The sequence below is a fragment of the Colobus angolensis genome, unplaced genomic scaffold, assembly GCF_000951035.1.
Source record: "Colobus angolensis palliatus isolate OR3802 unplaced genomic scaffold, Cang.pa_1.0 Scaffold308, whole genome shotgun sequence".
NCBI lineage: Eukaryota > Metazoa > Chordata > Mammalia > Primates > Cercopithecidae > Colobus > Colobus angolensis.
In genome coordinates, this window is record NW_012116355.1 from 1,222,373 (window position 1) to 1,240,220 (window position 17,848).

The 17,848-nt window shown below is 54.7% G+C and overlaps 1 protein-coding gene and 1 long non-coding RNA gene across 3 annotated transcripts in view; one reads left to right on the forward strand and one right to left on the reverse strand.

Annotated features, from left to right (window-relative positions):
• LOC105517815 overlaps positions 1 to 9,691 on the reverse strand; it is a 14,866-nt gene extending 5,175 nt beyond the window's left edge. Inside the window, exons 1-3 of the long non-coding RNA XR_001002716.1 lie at positions 9,549 to 9,691; positions 8,043 to 8,276; positions 6,348 to 6,445 (exon numbers count right to left, since the gene is read on the reverse strand). This is a non-coding gene — a long non-coding RNA (uncharacterized LOC105517815). The remainder of the gene's footprint in view (positions 1 to 6,347; positions 6,446 to 8,042; positions 8,277 to 9,548) is intronic.
• The window catches only part of CNTFR (ciliary neurotrophic factor receptor), a 38,275-nt gene that overhangs the window by 11,743 nt on the left and 8,684 nt on the right, over positions 1 to 17,848 (forward strand). For both annotated transcript variants that reach the window (XM_011950530.1, XM_011950531.1), the window contains 2 exons: positions 8,712 to 8,796; positions 12,974 to 13,207. In XM_011950530.1, the coding sequence (XP_011805920.1) occupies positions 8,712 to 8,796; positions 12,974 to 13,207 (319 nt within the window). The remainder of the gene's footprint in view (positions 1 to 8,711; positions 8,797 to 12,973; positions 13,208 to 17,848) is intronic.

A 17,848-nucleotide genomic window follows, 5' to 3' on the forward strand; every position in this document is an offset into this window, starting at 1 on the left:
TTCCCGCTCCTTTCTCGGCCCCCGCCCCCCGCGGCTGCTCTGCGCGCTCCCCCTGCCAAGCTGTCTCTCTTCTCTTCTCTTTCTCTCCCCCCAGCCCCCCTGCCTCTGCAGCCGGTGGGAGGGACTGGGACTTCCTGAGGTCCCAGGGATGGGGCCGGGGCCCATTGGCTGCAATCGGACCAGGCCTCTGAGAGGGGAGGGGGCTCTGGCTGTGTCCATCGGTCTGGGGGAGGGGACCACCGCCTGAGTGGAAGGGGGGCTACAGAGAGAGAGGCCCAGGGTGTGGGGGTGACATCTAGACAGAGGGGATGAGCTCCTGATATCTTTCTTTTCTCACATCCTGTGGGCCTCTTGCCTGGTTTAATTTGATCCCCAAAGCCTGGCTTCATTTGTCCACACCTCCTAGCTAACTGTAGTCCCCACTGCCTGGTTTCATTTGTCCCCGCTGCCCGCTTCCCCAAAGTCCCTATCACCTGGCTTTATGGCATTACCCCTGCTTGGTTTCTTTCGGTCCTGCCTGGCTTCCATGGAGTCAAGCCAGGCTCCTTTTAGGATGGAGGCATCAGGGCCCCAGCTACACCTGGAGTGGCAAGTGGCAAGGATGTCCGCAGCATTGCTGATCTTTCCTGGGCTGGGGCCTGGCCAGCACAGCCTGGATTCCATTCTGCCTGGACAGCGACTCCGCATCTACTCCTCCAGTGATGGGGGCGGGGCTCAGGGTCCAAGGACACCTTAGGACTCTCCTCCTCAGTGGTTAGTTAGAGGAGCACCGGCTCGCTCTGCCTGCGCCCCCCGCCCCCCGCCATGCTAGGCATCTGCTCTACCTCTCTGCGGGCTGCCAGTGATGCTAGGGCTTTGGTGGGGGCTGGGGGGCTGGAGTGGAGGTCCCAACTCCTTCCCCTCTCCTGCCCCTTCTGCAGCCAGGCCAGACATCGGGGTGCCCGCTAGACAGTTATGGGCATATAGAGGTTTTGAAGAGGCCTTGGGATCACACAGCAGATAGCTAGGCTGAGAGCTGCTGCTGATCCTCATCGTGGCAAAGAGAGGGTGATGAGGGGAGGCAGCAAGGGCCTGGGGAGTTGGCTGGTTTCTGGGCCTTTCTGGCTCTTGCCAATTCCAGTGCCACCATCTGTCTCCCCCAGGTACTTCCTTCACCTCTCCTATATGGAGTGGATCTCCCTTCATCCCCTAATGCTGTTGAAAGCAGGGTTTGGGGAAGAAGGAGCTGCCTGGGGAATAATCATCTATTTAGGGACCAACAAAGTATTTCCTTTCCTTTTCTTTCCTGCCCTAGGCCACCCTAGGCTTTCTGTCCCTCCCCTCAGGCACAACTAGGCAACCTGAGGCCCTGGCACAGTGTGGCTGTTCAGGGTGTGTATGTGGGTGTTTCCCATTGCCGGTGTCGGGGCGTGAGGGGCCAAGGGCGACTGGGGGCCCTGAGCTTCTGGAGGTGTACAGTGGTGTCTGTGTGGAAGGTTGACTGTTTGGAGTGTGTGATGATATCCATATGTGAGACCATGGCTGTGTGAGGGAGTCTGTGTGTGTGAGTGTGACTGTAATGTGTGTGTGCACGCACACCAGCATGTACGGGGCTGTGGGAGTGGGTATCCATGTGGGAGGCCCTGATGTGTGGCCACGATGGTAGGCTCTGAATGCCAGTGTCTGCAAAAGGCTGCCTGGGTGTGTCCGTGAAGCTCTGGTCCTGTGTGTCTGAGGAGGCAGGGGCTTTGAGAGCTCTGCCGGGTATAGTGAGAGCCCAAGTGTGTGCTCTGTCTTAGGATGAAGTGAGCACTGGGCGCTGTGTGGCCTGAGTGGCTGGTGTGTGAGCATGTGTGTGCGTGTACTCATGCCTGTGTTTACCCATCAGGAACAGATTGCTCTGGCTTCCTCACTGTGAGGAGGGGAGGAAAGGGGAGGAAGGACGGCTTGGTCTTGCCCAGCAGACCAGAAGGCTCCTCAGAAGTAGCGTGCATGGTGCACGTGCACGTTAGGGGGCAGAGAGAACAGAACACAGAAGACATTCGAAGCTTCTTTTCCCCCCACCCAACTCTGGCTCTGTCAGAACGACCAGCTTCAGGTTTTTTTTGTTACAAGCCAATGCATCACATGCACTGCTGCCCCCACCCCCCGGTGTGTGTGTGTGTGTGGGTGTGTGTGTGTGTGTGAGCTTGCATGCATGGACCTCTGTGTATGGATTCAAGGGTGTGTCTGCACCATAGCAGTGATGGGTCCAGGGGTGGGTGTGGTAGGAGATGCTGAGGCAAATAGGTCTTTGTCCCAGTCTCCAACTCTGGAAAGCCATTCTGTCCATCCTTGTCTCCATGGGGGGCCCTGCCTTGCAGCCTGCTTCCTGTCCCTGGCATCCACTTCGGGCCTTTCCCTACCCCATCCCCCCTACTAAAGGAAGTCTTAGTCAACCCTATTGCTCTGCCCATCCCCTGCCTTTCATGGAGTTCTTCCAGCTATCTAACATGCTGCAGCATTCTGTCCCTCCGAGAGCAGCACTCCGCTCCCCACAGACTTAACCTGACAGGAGTGTATGCCTTTCTTGGGTGGAGGGGTCCTCCTGATTCTTGTGGAATCCAGAAGAGACTGGACTGGGGTTGGGGGCTGGGGGATTTGGCACCAGTGCCTCAGGTTCTGTGAAGCTCTCCAGAGCCTATGTATCCAAAGGGAGGATATGAACTTATCTGCCCCTTCCTCTTCTCCATTCAAGAGGAAGGGGACTGGACCAGATGACTTCTGAGGGTAAAAGCCCAGGCCTTCTGCATCTAGAGGGCTACTTAAGCACAGGCCTGCATGTATGTGCATATACAAGCCCATGCACAGGTCACCAGGCAACAACCAAGTGAGCCTTCACATGTGGGCACAGGCTGGTGACAGATTCCCATCTCCCCAGGATGCCTCCCCATCTGCCCAGCCAGGCCTATCATGGAAGGGCCCCAGGGTCCCCCAACAACACGCCCGCACACACGTGCAGCAGGGCACGCACATGCTGATCTCAGGGTCCCCATGGTGCAAAAGGCTGGGAGTGGGGGTTTTGAGCACTCAGAGTCCAGGCCGCTGCCAAAATCCATCGGAATCTTGTCCCCCCCAGGCCTCCATCTCCGGCTGTGGAGGTCACAACAGCAGGTGCGGATACCCACCCCCCCAACTCACTCAATTGGGCCGCCTCCTTTTCCACAGCCTCAGCCAGCGTTGAGAGCTGGGGGACCGCTCCCCCTGCCTCCCTCCTGGCCCCCTCCTACTGGTGCTTGGCTTATCCTGCCCCCTTCTAAGGAGGAGGACGGGGCCTAAGCTTGGGTAGGGTCCTTTCCCCTGAGGACTGAGGCTTGCCCCTGGTGTGGGTGGGGACATGGTAGCCCAGGAGGAGGTAAAGCTTGAATCCTGAACCCAGGCACAGCTTGGAGCCCTATACCACTTGGGGTGGGGTCTCTGAGAGAGCTGAGAGGAGAGGCAGGTCTGGATTCAGAGAGGAGGGAAAAGAGAAGGGGCTAGAGACCAGAGATTCGGAGATAGGAGGGAGAAACACCGTAGGGAGTGGGAGCCTGCCCGCCTATGGCCAGCCAGCCCCAGCCCACGAGCTGGCCCCTGACCTAGATCGCCCCTCCCTGGTGGGGGGCCTGCTGGGCCAGCTGCCAGGGGCCAAGCCTCCCTCCTCGGCCTGGTCCCCCCACCCCGCAAGCCTCTGGACTGCTCAGGCCTCTGCCCCCGCCCCCACCGCCCACGCTGTCCAGGCTGCCTAGGCCTGGTGGGATCTGGGGGCCTCCCAGCCTCAGCCCCTCCTCCCCATCCTGGAGCTTCCCGCCTGCCCTTACTGTCTCTTCCAGGCTCTCCCTCAGCTAGTGCTGTTCCTCCCTGCCCACCATGTCCTTGTCCCTGTCTTTGCCCCCGCTCTGTCTCTCATGTCCTTCTCCATCTCCGAGTCTATGTATCTCTTTCTCTGCTCCAACGTAATTCCTCTGCAGGCCTGAGGCTTCTAGAGTCCCCCGGCGTTTGAATCAGTGAGTCCATGCTGTGTCCTGTGTTCTTGCCTCATTCCTGAGATGAGTCCTCTAGGCTGCTGTGGGGAGAGGTGAAGGAGATGAGGCCCCAGGATAAAAGGTGCCTTTTCCCCTCACTGTGGGATTCTGGAGTCTGGGCTATGGGAGTCAGAGAGGGGACTGGAAGCTGTGGGGAGTCCCCTCCGCTCTGTGCTGGGCCAGATGCCCTTATCAGATGGATGTTCTGAACCCACCCTGATCCCTGGCAATGGAGGGAGTCCATCTGGTGACCTTCTCTGGATTTCAGTTCCCTGCCTCGGAGATGGAACAATAACCTTGCTTTGAGGTCACTTGTTTTCAGGCCTCCCTGATCATTCATTGTCAAGGCAAGACTGAGCCTACCTGACCCTCAGCATGCCCACAGCAACCCAAACCCTGAAGTTCACAACACACTATTACAGATCAACACGCACACACAATTATAGCTGAAACGCAGTTAGTGGTGCTTATTATCCCCCACCCTGACCTGATGGTGGCAGGACTTCCCCAGGGTTGGCCTTCTACAATCTAAACTGCTGTCTGTGATTCCGCAGGGATAAATAGAGGCTTTCCAAAACTCACCTCCTTTCCCCAGGTTCTACCCTCAGCTGGGCATGGGGTGAGAGGAGGGGCACAGGGCAACTGGAACATTGCTGGGACTGGCAAGACGGTTCTTGGGTCTGGGGTCCTAAGCCAGATTCTTAAACTGGGTAATAGAGGTTCCTGACCTGGAGCCTGTCATAGTGTCTGTCAGTGTTACTGATGGCGGCTGTCAGACTCCAGGGGTGCCAGTATTACTGTGGCCTAGTATCATTCTGTGAGACTGTTACTGAGTCCATCAACATCGCTGTGTCACTGTGTTGATGTCACTGTCAGTGTTACTCTATGTGATGGAGTCTCATTGCATCTTTGATTCTGAGGCTACTGTCACTGTGACTGTGTCATTGTCAACCGGTATCATTGCCCTGTTTGTTGGTGTCAATGTATGTGACTGTCACTCACTGCATTATTGTCATTGTGGTGACTGTCAACATCCCTGTGTGTCATTTTCAACGGTACAACTGTGTCATTTTCAGTGGGCATTGTTATCATTGTGTAATGGTGTCTTTATGCCACAGCGGGACAATGGCAGTAAGTTGGGACCCCAGAATTTGACTCTTAATGTGTTACCTGTGTGGGAGTAATGATGACACTGGGGTTCTGTGCTGGGATAGGTGCAAGGACCCTTGTGCTGACAAGGGATTCAGGGGCTTCTGGGCGCTGGGCTCCTTTCTTGCTTATGGGGTGCCCCCTCTGTTCCCTCCTCATTCTGGGGCTGACCTCTTCGAGGGGCTGATAGGAAGCCTACGCCAGTTTGCATAGCCCTTATCTGGGGCTCTATGGGATTCATCCTGCAGATCTATCCCAGAGCCATAGGGTGTGGACCTGGAAAATTCCCAGGAAAGGTGCTCTTTACCCTGGGATGGGTGGCCTGGAATGAGCCAAGGCAGGATGGAGGTGTGTCCTGGATGCCTCTGGCCTCAACCTCCGACCTGGGCAGTGGGCCCAGTTGGGAGTCTGAGGAAAGGGGGAAGTGACACTGGCCTGGGGCTTTCTGGATCTGCAGGGCAGGGGCAGGGATGGGGTTTCACCCTTGTCCCCTAGGGGCTGGGGTCCTGGATCCCCAGCAAGAATCCTTCCAGCCTCCAGGAGAGCCCTGCTCTTGCCTCACATAGCATTGACCACCATCCCATCCTCCTTTGTGCTAGAGGAGCTGGGCAGGCCACGGAGATGCTCTAGGGTGGGCAGAGACCCTGCCAGGGGTCTCCTCCCTTCTCTCTGGATCTGTCCTCTGCCCTTGAGTCTCTGCCCATCTCCTCTGTGCCCCATCTTTCCCCCTGCGTCTCTTCTATTTCTTCCTATCTCAGCCTCTCCTTGTCCCTCTGGGTCTCCACTCAGAGCTCCTTCTCTCTCCCTGCCTCTTGTTTCCCTTTCCTGAGTCTCTCCCTTTTCTGGGTGCCCCCAACTCTGCAGTGTCTGTCTTGGCACCCCACCCCCACTCTGCAGCACTCACTCTCAGCAGCGCCCGTCTCCCATGGCTGCAGCCCTGTTGGCCCAGGGCCCGGCCCTTACAGTAACTCATTGGGCTGATGGAGGCGACTTTGATGAAGAAGCCACCCCTCCCCCTGCGGGGGCCTGAGTGTGTGTGTGAGTGTGTGTGTGTGTGAGTGTGTGTGCGCGTGCACGCTGCACGTGGGAGTGTGTGCTTGTGTGGACCAGGAGGGAGCTGGGAGTAGAGGCCATCCGTTCCTCCTCTCCCTGAACACTCCCATCCTTGGATCTAACCTCAGCTGCTCCGCCTGCTTTTCTGCCTGCCCATGCCCTGGTTCCTGCTCCCACGTGGTGGGCAATGGGCCTGGGACCCAGGCGGAGGATCTTCCTGGCTGTGAGGAAAAAGACATGGACAGATGGCAGAGGCAGTGGGGGAGGGTCTGAGGGCGACTGGCCAGGGCTGAGGTCAGGGAACCAGGTAGGCCTCTGGCTGCTGGTCTCTCTTTCTCTCTCTTACACCACCTCTGAATTCAGGCAGTCCTGGGTTCTTTTCCTGGCTCCACTGCTTGCTGACTGTAACTTTGGCCATTGTCTTAACCTCCTAGGCCTGAGGAATAGCTGAAGAGTGGGGAGGGGCTGAGGATCAGAAGGAGCCAGGCCAGGTGGTAGCTAAGGCTCCAGGAGTCACTGATGTGCAAAGAATAGCTGGGGCCACTTGGGACACAGAAAGATTTGCTGTACCAGGGAGGGTCAGTCAGGGCACCTGTGGCTGTGACAGGGAGGAAAGGAAAAGCAGGCTCAGAGGAGGGGACTTTCCTGGAGAAGGTCAAGGGTAGCAAAAGGCAGGCAGGAGCCCTCTCCCACAGGAAGCCCCAGGAAGTCCGTTGCTCTCCAACCTCTCCGCAGCTGCTTCAGGCTGATACCCACATTTGTCTCTGCTATGCTATGTCTGCACCGTCTGGAGCGGAGTCTCTGGCACTTTCTTGGGGTGTATCTGGCACTGTGTCTCTGTCAGTTTCTCTGGCTGTGTGTCTGGCTGTTTCTCTGGCCGTCTTTCTAACGGTGTCTCTGGCAGTGTGTCTGACTGTGTGTCTGACAGTGTCTCTGGCAGTGTTTGGAGTGGTGTGGATACTTCCTGACTGAGCATCTGGCTGTGGCTCTGGCTCTTTTCTTGAGCTGTTTTTCTGGGTGTATGCCTGTTTGTGTCTATCAGTTTCTCTGGTATTTCTCTGCTTGTGTGTCAGACGGTTTCTCTGGCACTGTTTCTGACAGTGTCTTAGCTCTCTGGCTTTGTCGCCGACAGCTTCGCTGCCTGTGCTCCTTGCCCGTCCTTCGGCACTGTGTTTGCCTGGGTCTAGCTGAGTCCTTTCCAGTGTTTCTGGCGGGCCCTTTGATTGGGTCGTTGTTCTCTGACCACCTCTTTGGCTGGTTATCCGGTTTCATCTACCTGTCTCTTTGGCTTTGTCTGATGGTCCTTCTAACAGTCTCTGGTGTATCTTCCACTATGTGTGGAGCTGTTTCTCTGGGGTCCTGTCTGGTGGTTTGGGGCAGTGTCCCTGGCCAGCATCTTTGCTGTGTGGCTGGCTGGAATCAGAGGGTGGCCCTGGTTGAGTGTCTGGTAGCATCCCTCAGTGTTTCTCTGGATCTTTGCTTCTGTGTGGTTGATAGTTCTCTCTCCTCAGACTGAAGGTCGGGGGGGTTGTTACATTTGCAGCCTATTTCTGCAGGAAATAATTATTTCCCTGCCATCAAGTGTAGATGTGTGCTGGGGGAGGGGAAGAGAATAGTTGGACTCATCTCAGGAAGTAGGACATCAGGTTGGGGGGCACTAGATCCATCTGGCTTCTGGGGCCATGTCCTGAGTGCATCCTGTGTACTTGCATGGGTGCATGTGGACACTGATGCACACCTACTGGGCTGGGGTTCCCAGGCTCCTAGGGGCACAAGTCTGGGGTCAAGGGTGGGCCAGGGTCCCTGACAAGGACTTACATATTAAAATCCTTCATTTTCTCTTGAGCATTGATGTACAATTACGGAAAAGTCACATCTGACCTGGGTCATGTCCGACTACCCTGACTCGACTGCTCTGAGCTTCCCAGGGCCCAGCGGCAAGGCTCGCCGCAGGGGTGTTGGGGACAGATGACGGATCTGAGCGGCTCCGGAGCATCCAGGTTTCAGGCTGTCTCCCCAGGAGCACAACAGGGGGCTTCCATTCAAAGCAATCTGGAGAAGTACAGACCTCCAATTAAATTAAAACATTACCCTTTCAGTTTACGATGTTTATAGCTAATTAGCTAACCTCACCAGTAAAGTTATTATTATTATTTTTTTTTTAGAAAAATGGCCCTGGCATTACCAATATTCTATAACTCATTTGTGGTTGACAACGTTGTGTAGCCAGCAGTCTTATCGAACAGCAAACCACCATAGGTTGCCTTCTACCATCTTAGCAAACCTTTGCCTACAGATGCCAATAATGTTGCTTTCTATTGCCTGAAAGAAGATCTTGAGCCCCATTAAGAAGGGCATTTTGGGGTCAAGATGCCCTGGCCCTAGGGCTGGTATTTCCCAGTCTTGCCTAAGAACAGGAGGGGCTCCTCAGGACAGTCCTGCCTGGGCTGATGCTGTCCCCTCCCCTACCCTGGTTTCTCCCAACAGATGGCTGCTCCTGTTCCGTGGGCCTGCTGCGCTGTGCTTGCTGCTGCCACTGCAGTTGTCTACACCCAGAGACACAGTCCACAGGGTGAGTGCTCACGGGAGCCGCCTGCTGACCCCCGTCTCAGAGCTGGACATGAACCCTCACTGGCATAGCTGCATTCTGACACCACCCAAGAGTCTCACACTGGCATTGTCACACATGACCACCCAGAGGGACGTGGAGTCATGTGACACTGAAATGCACAGTCCTCCACAGTCACACCTGGGTGGTCGAATGCTGACAGTGTCTCTGGCTTGAGGTGATCTGTCTTCTTACTACGGTGGCATAGGGTACAGGCAGGTGGGATGGGAGTTGGTGGGGGAGGCTGGGGCAGGACCTGTGTATTGTATCTGGGTGAAAGGGGATCTCTCGGAGATTTGTGGGGATGCAGTTGGAGGCACTGATTGGAGACAGTGGGCAAGACTGCAGGTCACCTTCTACCCTCAGCTTCATCCCAGAGGGAGGATAGAGACAGAGAAGGTGGACTGATTGAGAACAAGATGAGGGGACAGGGTAACATGCAGGAGAGAGCTAGTGCACTAAGGAAGGGACAGGTTAGTCAGCTGGGATGGCCACACGGGGGAGAGCTCAGGGCTCAGCCATTGGCAGCCTCCCTGCCCTCCCTCTACCTATTTCTCCAGTGAGGGGCAAGTCCTGCCCACAGCCCACAGGACAAGGAACCGTGTCCCTGCAGGGAGAAACAGGGGCCCTCTTAACTTGACCTCCTGCCCCTCTACTGCACTTGAGGCAGCACCTCAAACAGCAACATCAGCTGAGGGTCTGAACTCAAAACTCACCTCGAACGAGGCTCCCTAAGCTCCCTGCCTGCATGATTCCCACCTCATACTCTGTGTCAGTCGGGTTGGGTGAAAGCAGAGAGGGTGAAGGCCTCTCCAGGAACCAGGCATGGAGCAGACCCTGGTGGCTGGGCTCTGCCACCCTCAAGGCTGTGAGTAGTGAGTCGAGGCTTCTATGGCCTCTTCTTTAGGAGATCAACAGTGAGACCCAGAGAGATCCTGGCCACCCCCAGGGGCATTGACTGGGCGTCCCTAGGGCCTGCCAGCGGTCTCTACCTTGTACCCCCATGGTCCTGGACATAAGGCCACCTGTCTGAGAGTGTGAGATTGTGTTCTTGTGAGGGTGAGAGCGTGTCCTTGTTTGAGTGCATTTCTGTGTGGCTGTATTCTTGTGGGCTGTTCCTCACATGTGACACTGTCTGTCTGTGTCACATTGCCTGTCTGCATGCCCTTTGTGGGCTGTATCCTTGCGTTTGAGACTGTACTCCACATGTAATTGTATCTCTCTATTTCTCTTCGTGTGTTTGTATTACACTGTCTCTCTGTGTCACATTGCCTGTCTGCATGCCCTTTGTGGGCTGTATCCTTGCGTTTGAGACTGTACTCCACATGTAATTGTATCTCTCTATTTCTCTTCGTGTGTTTGTATTAAACTGTCTCCCTGTGTCCCCGGGGGGAACTACTGTGCCTCCAGGTGATGGTGCCCTTCTTGTATGTGTACGTGTGATCTCGTATCAGGTGTCACCATCCCTGAAGTGAGACAGTGTCCCTGTGTGACTGTGAACTTGTGACTGTGGCCTTGTGGATGACTGTCCTGCATGTCCTTCTTCTTTAGGGGTGACTGCCCTTGTTCCTGTGTATGTGGCAAAGTGAAGTTGCTTTAGGATGCCTAGGGGGACTGTTTCTGGCATGTGGTCCCCCTGTGAGCCTGTGTGTGCAGGTGTGAGGGAGCCGTCAGCTCTGTCCCTCTGTGTTCTCCATGTCCATGACCTCATCCTGTCTCTGTCTCTCATCCTGGCTTCTAACAACCTTTTCACAGCTGATTCCTTTGGAGCATTTGTCACCGCGTCAGGGCCAAGAACCCCATCCTCCCCCTGCTGCTTGATTTAATTTCTGAAATGGACAGCACATCAGTAGGGGCACCCATGGGGCGGGAGCAGAGCTGTCCAGAGACAAAAGATTAAATCACTGCCATCTTTGGAGCAGTTGCATGGCTGTGTGTATTGCCATTGTTGTGTTATTGTAGCAGTTGTGACACTGTGTGCTTGTTATGTCCTGTTGCCCCTCCACCTCTCCATTGTGGCCTATCGTTGTCTTCTGCCATTGTGTTGTCATTTTTTCATCCTGCCCTGCCCTTACATCATCAGTTTGTCATTACTGTCAGGTTGTGTTTCTACTTTTTTTATGGAGCAGACGAGGTGTGGTGGGGAGGTGTTATCCCATAACCATTGTATAATGTGATGTTGGGTCTCTGTGTCCTTGTGTGGTGACTGTACCTGTTCCCCAGGATTAAGGGCCACACTGGGTCCATGTTAGCATTGAACTGCCTGGTCAGTGTTGATGTGTTGCTGCTGGGACCATGATGGCCACATCCCCTCCCCAAAGGTCAGTTTTCAGCCTCCTCCTCAGGCAGCTGGATGCAAAGTCTCTGCTAGGGGGTGCAGAGAGAGGGGCTTGGCATGTCTCCTGGAAGCTCCAGGTTTTTGGAAGGGAGGCTGGAGGGGGGCTCAGTGACTGGAGCTGGTGGACTGTTGGGGGGGCTCGGTGGCCGGAGTCTTGGACACTGGGCCTCTGGTCAGGGGGAGGCCCCTGTTTAGTGTCTGGTCCAGCCTCACAGCTGTGGCCTCCAAGGCCCCTAGCCACCGCCCTTCCGCCTGTTCATCCTCTGTTCGGCTGGTCCCAGGCTCCACAGACAAGTGGTCAGGGCTGGCTGGGTTTTCTGCTTCCTTCTCCTCTGACAGGGACAGAGAGGCTCAGAGAGGGGCAGGATAGAGACAGGCAGTGAGGGAGAGAGACCCGGAGTCACAGAGAGACCCTGGCACAGCGAAGACAACAGAGGCAGCAAACCAGGACAGACATTCCAGCGCAGAGAAAAGCAGTGCTGAGGAGGGGGCTGCAATGGGGGGAGGGAGTGGCCAGTGGGTCCAAGGGGGATCCCTACACCCCTGCAGTCTTGGTGGTGTTAACAAGTCTAATTAAGAGGCCACTGGCCCAACTTAATTGGCTCATTAACAGGAATTGCCTCTGAAAATTCCCCAGCTCAGCAGGGTGACTCTCTGGAGGGGAGATGTAAGCGAGTGTTAACAAGGGATCCTGCAGCCCCCACCAAACTGCTGCCCCCTCCCCCTTCCCTTCTCCTCTCCCACCTTCACTCCACAGATCTGGCCAAGACCTGGGAAGTGTCTGTCCCTCAGGCTCAGCGGGTAGAATGAGAAGAGGGTGTCTTGAGATTCCCATCTCCCTGTCTCTGTGTGCCTGCGTCTTAAATCTGCCTCTCTGCCCTGCTCGCTTCCCTCACTTCGCGCTGCCTGTCGACAGGTGCTCGCCTCCACCCTTCCATTTCCAGTCTCCTGGGCTCTGTCCATCACGCCTGGGTTGCTGAAGCCAGGGCTGGGGTTTGATTTTGGCTCTGACAGGCTGCTCCTGGGGGCAGGGGATGAATGGTCAGAGTGCTCGCTTCATCCCAGCAGCACTGCACCCCCCAAGACCCCAACCTGCCCTAAGTAGTTCCTGCCTTGTGAACCTGACATCTGCTAGGAGTTCCCTAGGGTTCCCTGCTGCCCATTCTCCCTTCTCCTGCTGCCACCTGAGCCCTGGATGGCTGAGAGGCAGGTTGTTGTGGGATGGCAGGCTGGGCAGATGGAGGAAAAGGAGTGAGACAGGAAGAGAGATGGGGGAGGTGGGGATAGAGACAGGACAGAAAGAGAAAAGGATGGGGTGGGGAAGAGAAATAGATAGGGAGACAGAAAAAGGAGTCCAGGAGTGGGCCTCTCAGTGCCAGCTTGCCTGGGTAATGGACGTCAGTGACTGGGCTGAGCCTGTGGGTGGCAAGAGACCAGGGTCATGGGGGTCAGGAAACTTTAAAAAGCCCAGGGACTGGAGAGGAACTGGGTTTTCTGTGAGAACTGACCCCTCTCAGCATTATGCAAACTCTCTGTCACATGCAAACACACACACACAGAAGATTGCCCAGTCACACACCTAGCCCCTGTACATGCACACGCATACATTTGGAGACACTCATATACCCACACACTTGCACACTTGAACACTCTTCATCTCCCCAAGACACTCACACAGTCAGACACCAAGCCTCTCATCGTCACTCATGCATCCTCACAGGCTCTTGTCTGAGCACATTCACCTGGGAGTGCTGGGCAGGGCTGTGACCTGTGACTTTTGCCCTCTGCCCTTGCCCCCCACAGAGGCACCCCATGTGCAGTACGAGCGCCTGGGCTCCGACGTGACACTGCCATGTGGGACAGCAAACTGGGATGCAGCAGTGACGTGGCGGGTAAATGGGACAGACCTGGCCCCTGACCTGCTCAATGGCTCTCAGCTGGTGCTCCGTGGGCTGGAACTGGGCCACAGTGGCCTGTACGCCTGCTTCCACCGTGACTCCTGGCACCTGCGCCACCAAGTCTTGCTGCATGTGGGCTGTAAGTGTTGCCCCCACCCCTCATCCAGCCTCCCTCCTTCCTTGAGACCCAGACTCCTAGCCCAGATCAAGTCCCCTTCCTGTTAGGGGGACACGGAGAGGGGAGAGCTGCAGCCTGACCCTTGCCCTCTGATTCTGTCCTGGCCCACTCTTCTGGCCTCTTAGCCCAGTCTTGCCCACTGAGTCCAGACCCCTAGACATTTTGCCCATGATCCCACCCCCGTGGAGGTCTTAGGTATCCTAAAACCCTATTCCCTCTGACAGCGTGGGCAGAGAGCTGGTAAGGCATGGCTTACCTGGGACATGAGTGGGGAGAGACCCTCAGGTCATGGATCTGAGCTGGAGGAGCCTCACTGTGTCTGCTCCCACAAGGGCTGGTCAGAGGGCCTCAGGGAGGGAATTGGGATATGTAGTTATACAGGTATAGGCAAGGTGCTTCAGGAGGCCCCAGGGAAGGAGGAAGGCATCCTGGAGTGGGAAGCGAATGGAGACTTGGGAAGCGAATGGTGATTTAGAAGACACATTGAAACATCATTTCTGGCAGAGAGCTCGGTGTGACTGTAGGCCTCAGCAGCTGGGAGGGCACATAAAGGCCACTTGGGCTGGTGTCTATGTGAAGAGAGAGCTGAAGGAAGGGACAAGGGGGCAGATCATGATCCTGGAAGCTGGGCAGTGACAATTTCTGGGTCATGTTCCTAAAAGATCACTCTGAGTGGAGGGAGGCTGTTACTGGATGCAGGAGAGAGGATGAGGACCTGGAACCAGGGCATGGAGCTGGGGAAGCTGAGAAGGGGCAGTTGGACCTCCAGGAATTGGTGATGGATTGGTGGTGGGAAGGACAGGAGAGTAGAGGGTGGGAGGAGTCAAGACAGCTGGAGGGATTCATGACTGCCAACAGGAAGAAAACAGAAGGAAAAGATAATGTGTGCTATTTGAACAGTGTCTTAGTTTGGGTTTCCCTAGAATCAGATCCCAAGATGAGAATTCTTATGCAAGTAGTTTATTTGGCAGGTGAGGGAAATACCATAAAGGAATGGGAAAGTGCCACATAAAAAGGAAGTTAAGTTAGTCAATAAAGAGTGAGTTATCCAGACATTGCCTCTTGGCGACTGACGTTAACCACTGAAGGTGCAGATGCAGAACATGCACCTGAGTTGCCCTGCTTGAGGGTAAGGGAGCTGGGATGTGTATATACTAGCTCCTGCCCATCAGTGGTTGAGAGATTCACCTGGGATGGGAGGGAGGCGCTTTGATTCCCCAGCACTTTTGACCTGATGTCCCAGCAGGCAAAGCAAAAAAAGGCTCTTGGGCGAATAACTGCAGAATTTAGGAGTGAGAAGTATTAATAGTATGGGCAAGGGATCTGCGGCTCCCTAGACATCTGCTGCAGACCTGTTCGGTGGGATCCTTGGAGGACAACCGGGAGTTGAGATGGCTGGTAACCAGTGGGTCTGAGCATCTGGGATTTGGGGAGAGGCCTCTGCTGGAGATGGATATTTATGGGGGGTTGTCAGCATTAAGGCCATGGGAGGGGGTGAGATGGCCAAGGGAGAGATCGTGGAGTGAAGAGAGAAGAGGACCCAGAACTGAGCCCTAAAGACCATCAGCATGTAAAGAGGTCGATGGAGGGAAATGAGCCACAGAAAGAAATAAGAAGGAGCCAGCAAGAAGGTAGAGGGAAGACCAGGTGAGTGTGATTTGGAAGAGGGATCTGGAGAAGTCAGAATGACAAGGCCATCACCACTGCTGAAGGTGAGGTGGGCAGGCATCCAGATCCCAGCTGCAGGTACCCACCAACAGAGTGAATACTCTGAACATAGTTCCATTTCTTCATTTCTTTTCTCCTGAGCCAATGAATCAAGCTCCTCTGGCCTCATTTTATTTGGGTATGGTTCACCCCACTGCCCAAAAATCATCTCCTAATTCCCTAGAAGCTACCTAAGAGATGTTTAAGGGATCTGGGAGCAGACACTTGCCTCGTTGTCAGAAGACTAGCATAGACCATCATGCAAAATGTTAGGCTGAAGGGTTGTTCAGGGTCTTCCACAAAAACACTGACCCACCTGTGGGGCTTAAAGAGGTGTGAAAATGTATTTTGGTGGGAATATACCTTTCCCCATGGGAAGGCCTTTTTTTTGGTTATTCTTTAATGTGTCTAAACTGAAGAGATGGCAGTCAAAACCCAACATTTTAGTTGCAAGCCACGGGTGGAGTGACCCCTGTTGGCCAGCTTGAGAAATGCAGGACCAGCCTAATAATTCTCCTTGGCCCACTATGGGGTCCATCAGAAGTGGAGCACTCGGTCTAGCCCTAGGCCCTTACAGAGGGAAAAGGGCCATTTACTGGGTGCTATGGAAAAAGGATGAACCCAGCTTGGCACTGGTCACCCACATCCCTGTCTTCTCAGTTTGGGTCCCAGAAGTCCTCAGGATGGACAAGGCTGGCTGTGATGGCTGGGCCTTGGTGGCCCTGGACCCCTGTTGCTGATGATGTGATCTTTTTGAGAGGTCGTTGGAGGGGAATTGGGTCTTGAAGTAATGTCCATAGTCTATACCCACAGGACATGCCCACAGCTGCCCTGTTGTAACCAGGGCCCAGACCTTTTATATAGAGTGCTCGCTGCCCTCCAGGCCCTGCTGCCAGAGGAAGGCTGGCCATGAGTTGGCTGTAGCATTAGTTTCAGGTACTTATCTCTCATTGCATTATTTCCTTCTAAAGACCTGGTCAGTGGAACAGGGGATATTAATCATTATCGTCTCAGTCACTTCATATTAGTAACAAGAGACTGGCTTTGGCAACACTCAATATCAAATTATCCTTCCTGCCAGCTATCAGAGAACAGGACAGAGTGACCCCTGATTTATGGGTCATTCAAACCAAAAATTATTTAATATTTATCCTAAACGTGCAATTTTTATGTCTCTATTTACAAAGGAACTTGGTCTTAACAGTATTCTGTTGGAAGTCTCCTTAACCAGGCTAATCCCTGAACTGCTTTCTCCTGATCCGCCTTCTTGCTCTCAAGTGGATCCTCACGAGCAGAGCCCTAAGGACTCCTCTCCTTCCTAGGATGACGGAACGACCCCCCACATTAGGAAGCAGAATCACAGTGTTCCTTTTAGTAGCATCTTTTTATTTACAAGACACTGCTGATTCTGTATCATTCTGATCTTAAACTAAAACAAACCAGAGATTAAAATGAATTTTAAATGGACAGTTCCTTGTCCAGTTTTTTAAAACTTTTATTTGATTGGTTAGCATGGAAGCTCTGGATCCCCTGGTTCAGCACTCCTTTCCCCGTAGCCCTGTTTGGCTGGAAAGGAAAGAGTGGGGAGAAGGCTATGGTCAAAGAAAATGTCTGGGGAGAAATCACAAGTGGGAGGTCGGTGGGGCATTTGGGAGTCCAGAAGTTGGAATGCGTCAAGGGATGCCACGAGATAAGGTTGAACCAGGCCTGAGCTTCGAATGCCAGGCAGGAGGCGGCATGCGGGTGGGGCGTGGGTAGGGCTGGAGTGGAAGGGTCACCCTGCCCCACCCTGCCTGATCGGGCCTGGCCTAGGGTGTAGGCAGCTTGCCCCTCCTCCTCTCTGGGCCTGCGGGCAGGCCTCATGCGTGCCGGGGGCTCCAGCCCAGGCGGGTTGGCAAGATGAGAGGAAAAATATGCGGTTTGGTGGGCTGGACATGGAAAAACAAGTCAATTAGGAGGAAAACAAACAAACCCTGGGCCAGCGGGGGCACACGCACGCATGCACACGCGCACACGGCCCCACATGGGACCTAGGAACACCCTGCCACAGGCTGACACAGTCACTTGGGTGTCTCAAGAGACCCCCAAGGGGCAACCCAGATGCCCTGTATGCCCAGAGCCTGATACTGTGACCTGTGTGCATAGGAGCGTTTGCTCACACACTCTAACATGCATTCACACGGTGTTCAGTTCATACGTGTGAACATGCTGGGAATTCCGGGCACCTTCCACACGCACAGTTTGCAAAATACATTCAGCCTCACTTTGCTCCATCACATACGCACTGCCTCATGTATGAGCTCTAGCTGTCTCTGTGTTCAGACACAATGGCACATTTGCAGGCACTCTTACAGAGTACCTTGGCCACACAGCCTCGCACATAGGGACGGTCTCAAAATTGAACAGCCTCACCCTGAGTCATGTGCAAACACGGTCATCCAGTCCCACACAGCCTCCCATCATACAGTTACACAACTGCCCAGAGTCTCACAGTCACACACACGGAGCCTCTCACAGTTACACACGGCCTTGCAATCACAGCTTCTTAAAAACAGCTTTTTCTCCAACTCACAACACACTCACAACAGGCATCCTGATCCCACACTGTCCTACAATCTCACAGCACCCCCACCTCCACCCACCCGGCCCCTCAGCTGGGCTCCAGCTGCAGCAAGTCACTCCTTTTCTTCCTTTTGTTTTTCTTTCCTCCTTTTCCCTCTGAGAAACCTGGTCCCTGTCAGGAAACCCAAGCCCTTCCCTGCTCAGGGCCCAGGGCCAGGCAGGAGTAGCCAGATGACAGACAAAGCCCCCAGTCGGCCCCCCAACCCCCACCCCACCGTGACCTCCCCAGTCAGGGAGAGGAACTGGCGTGAGGGGGAGGTTGGAAGGGGAGGC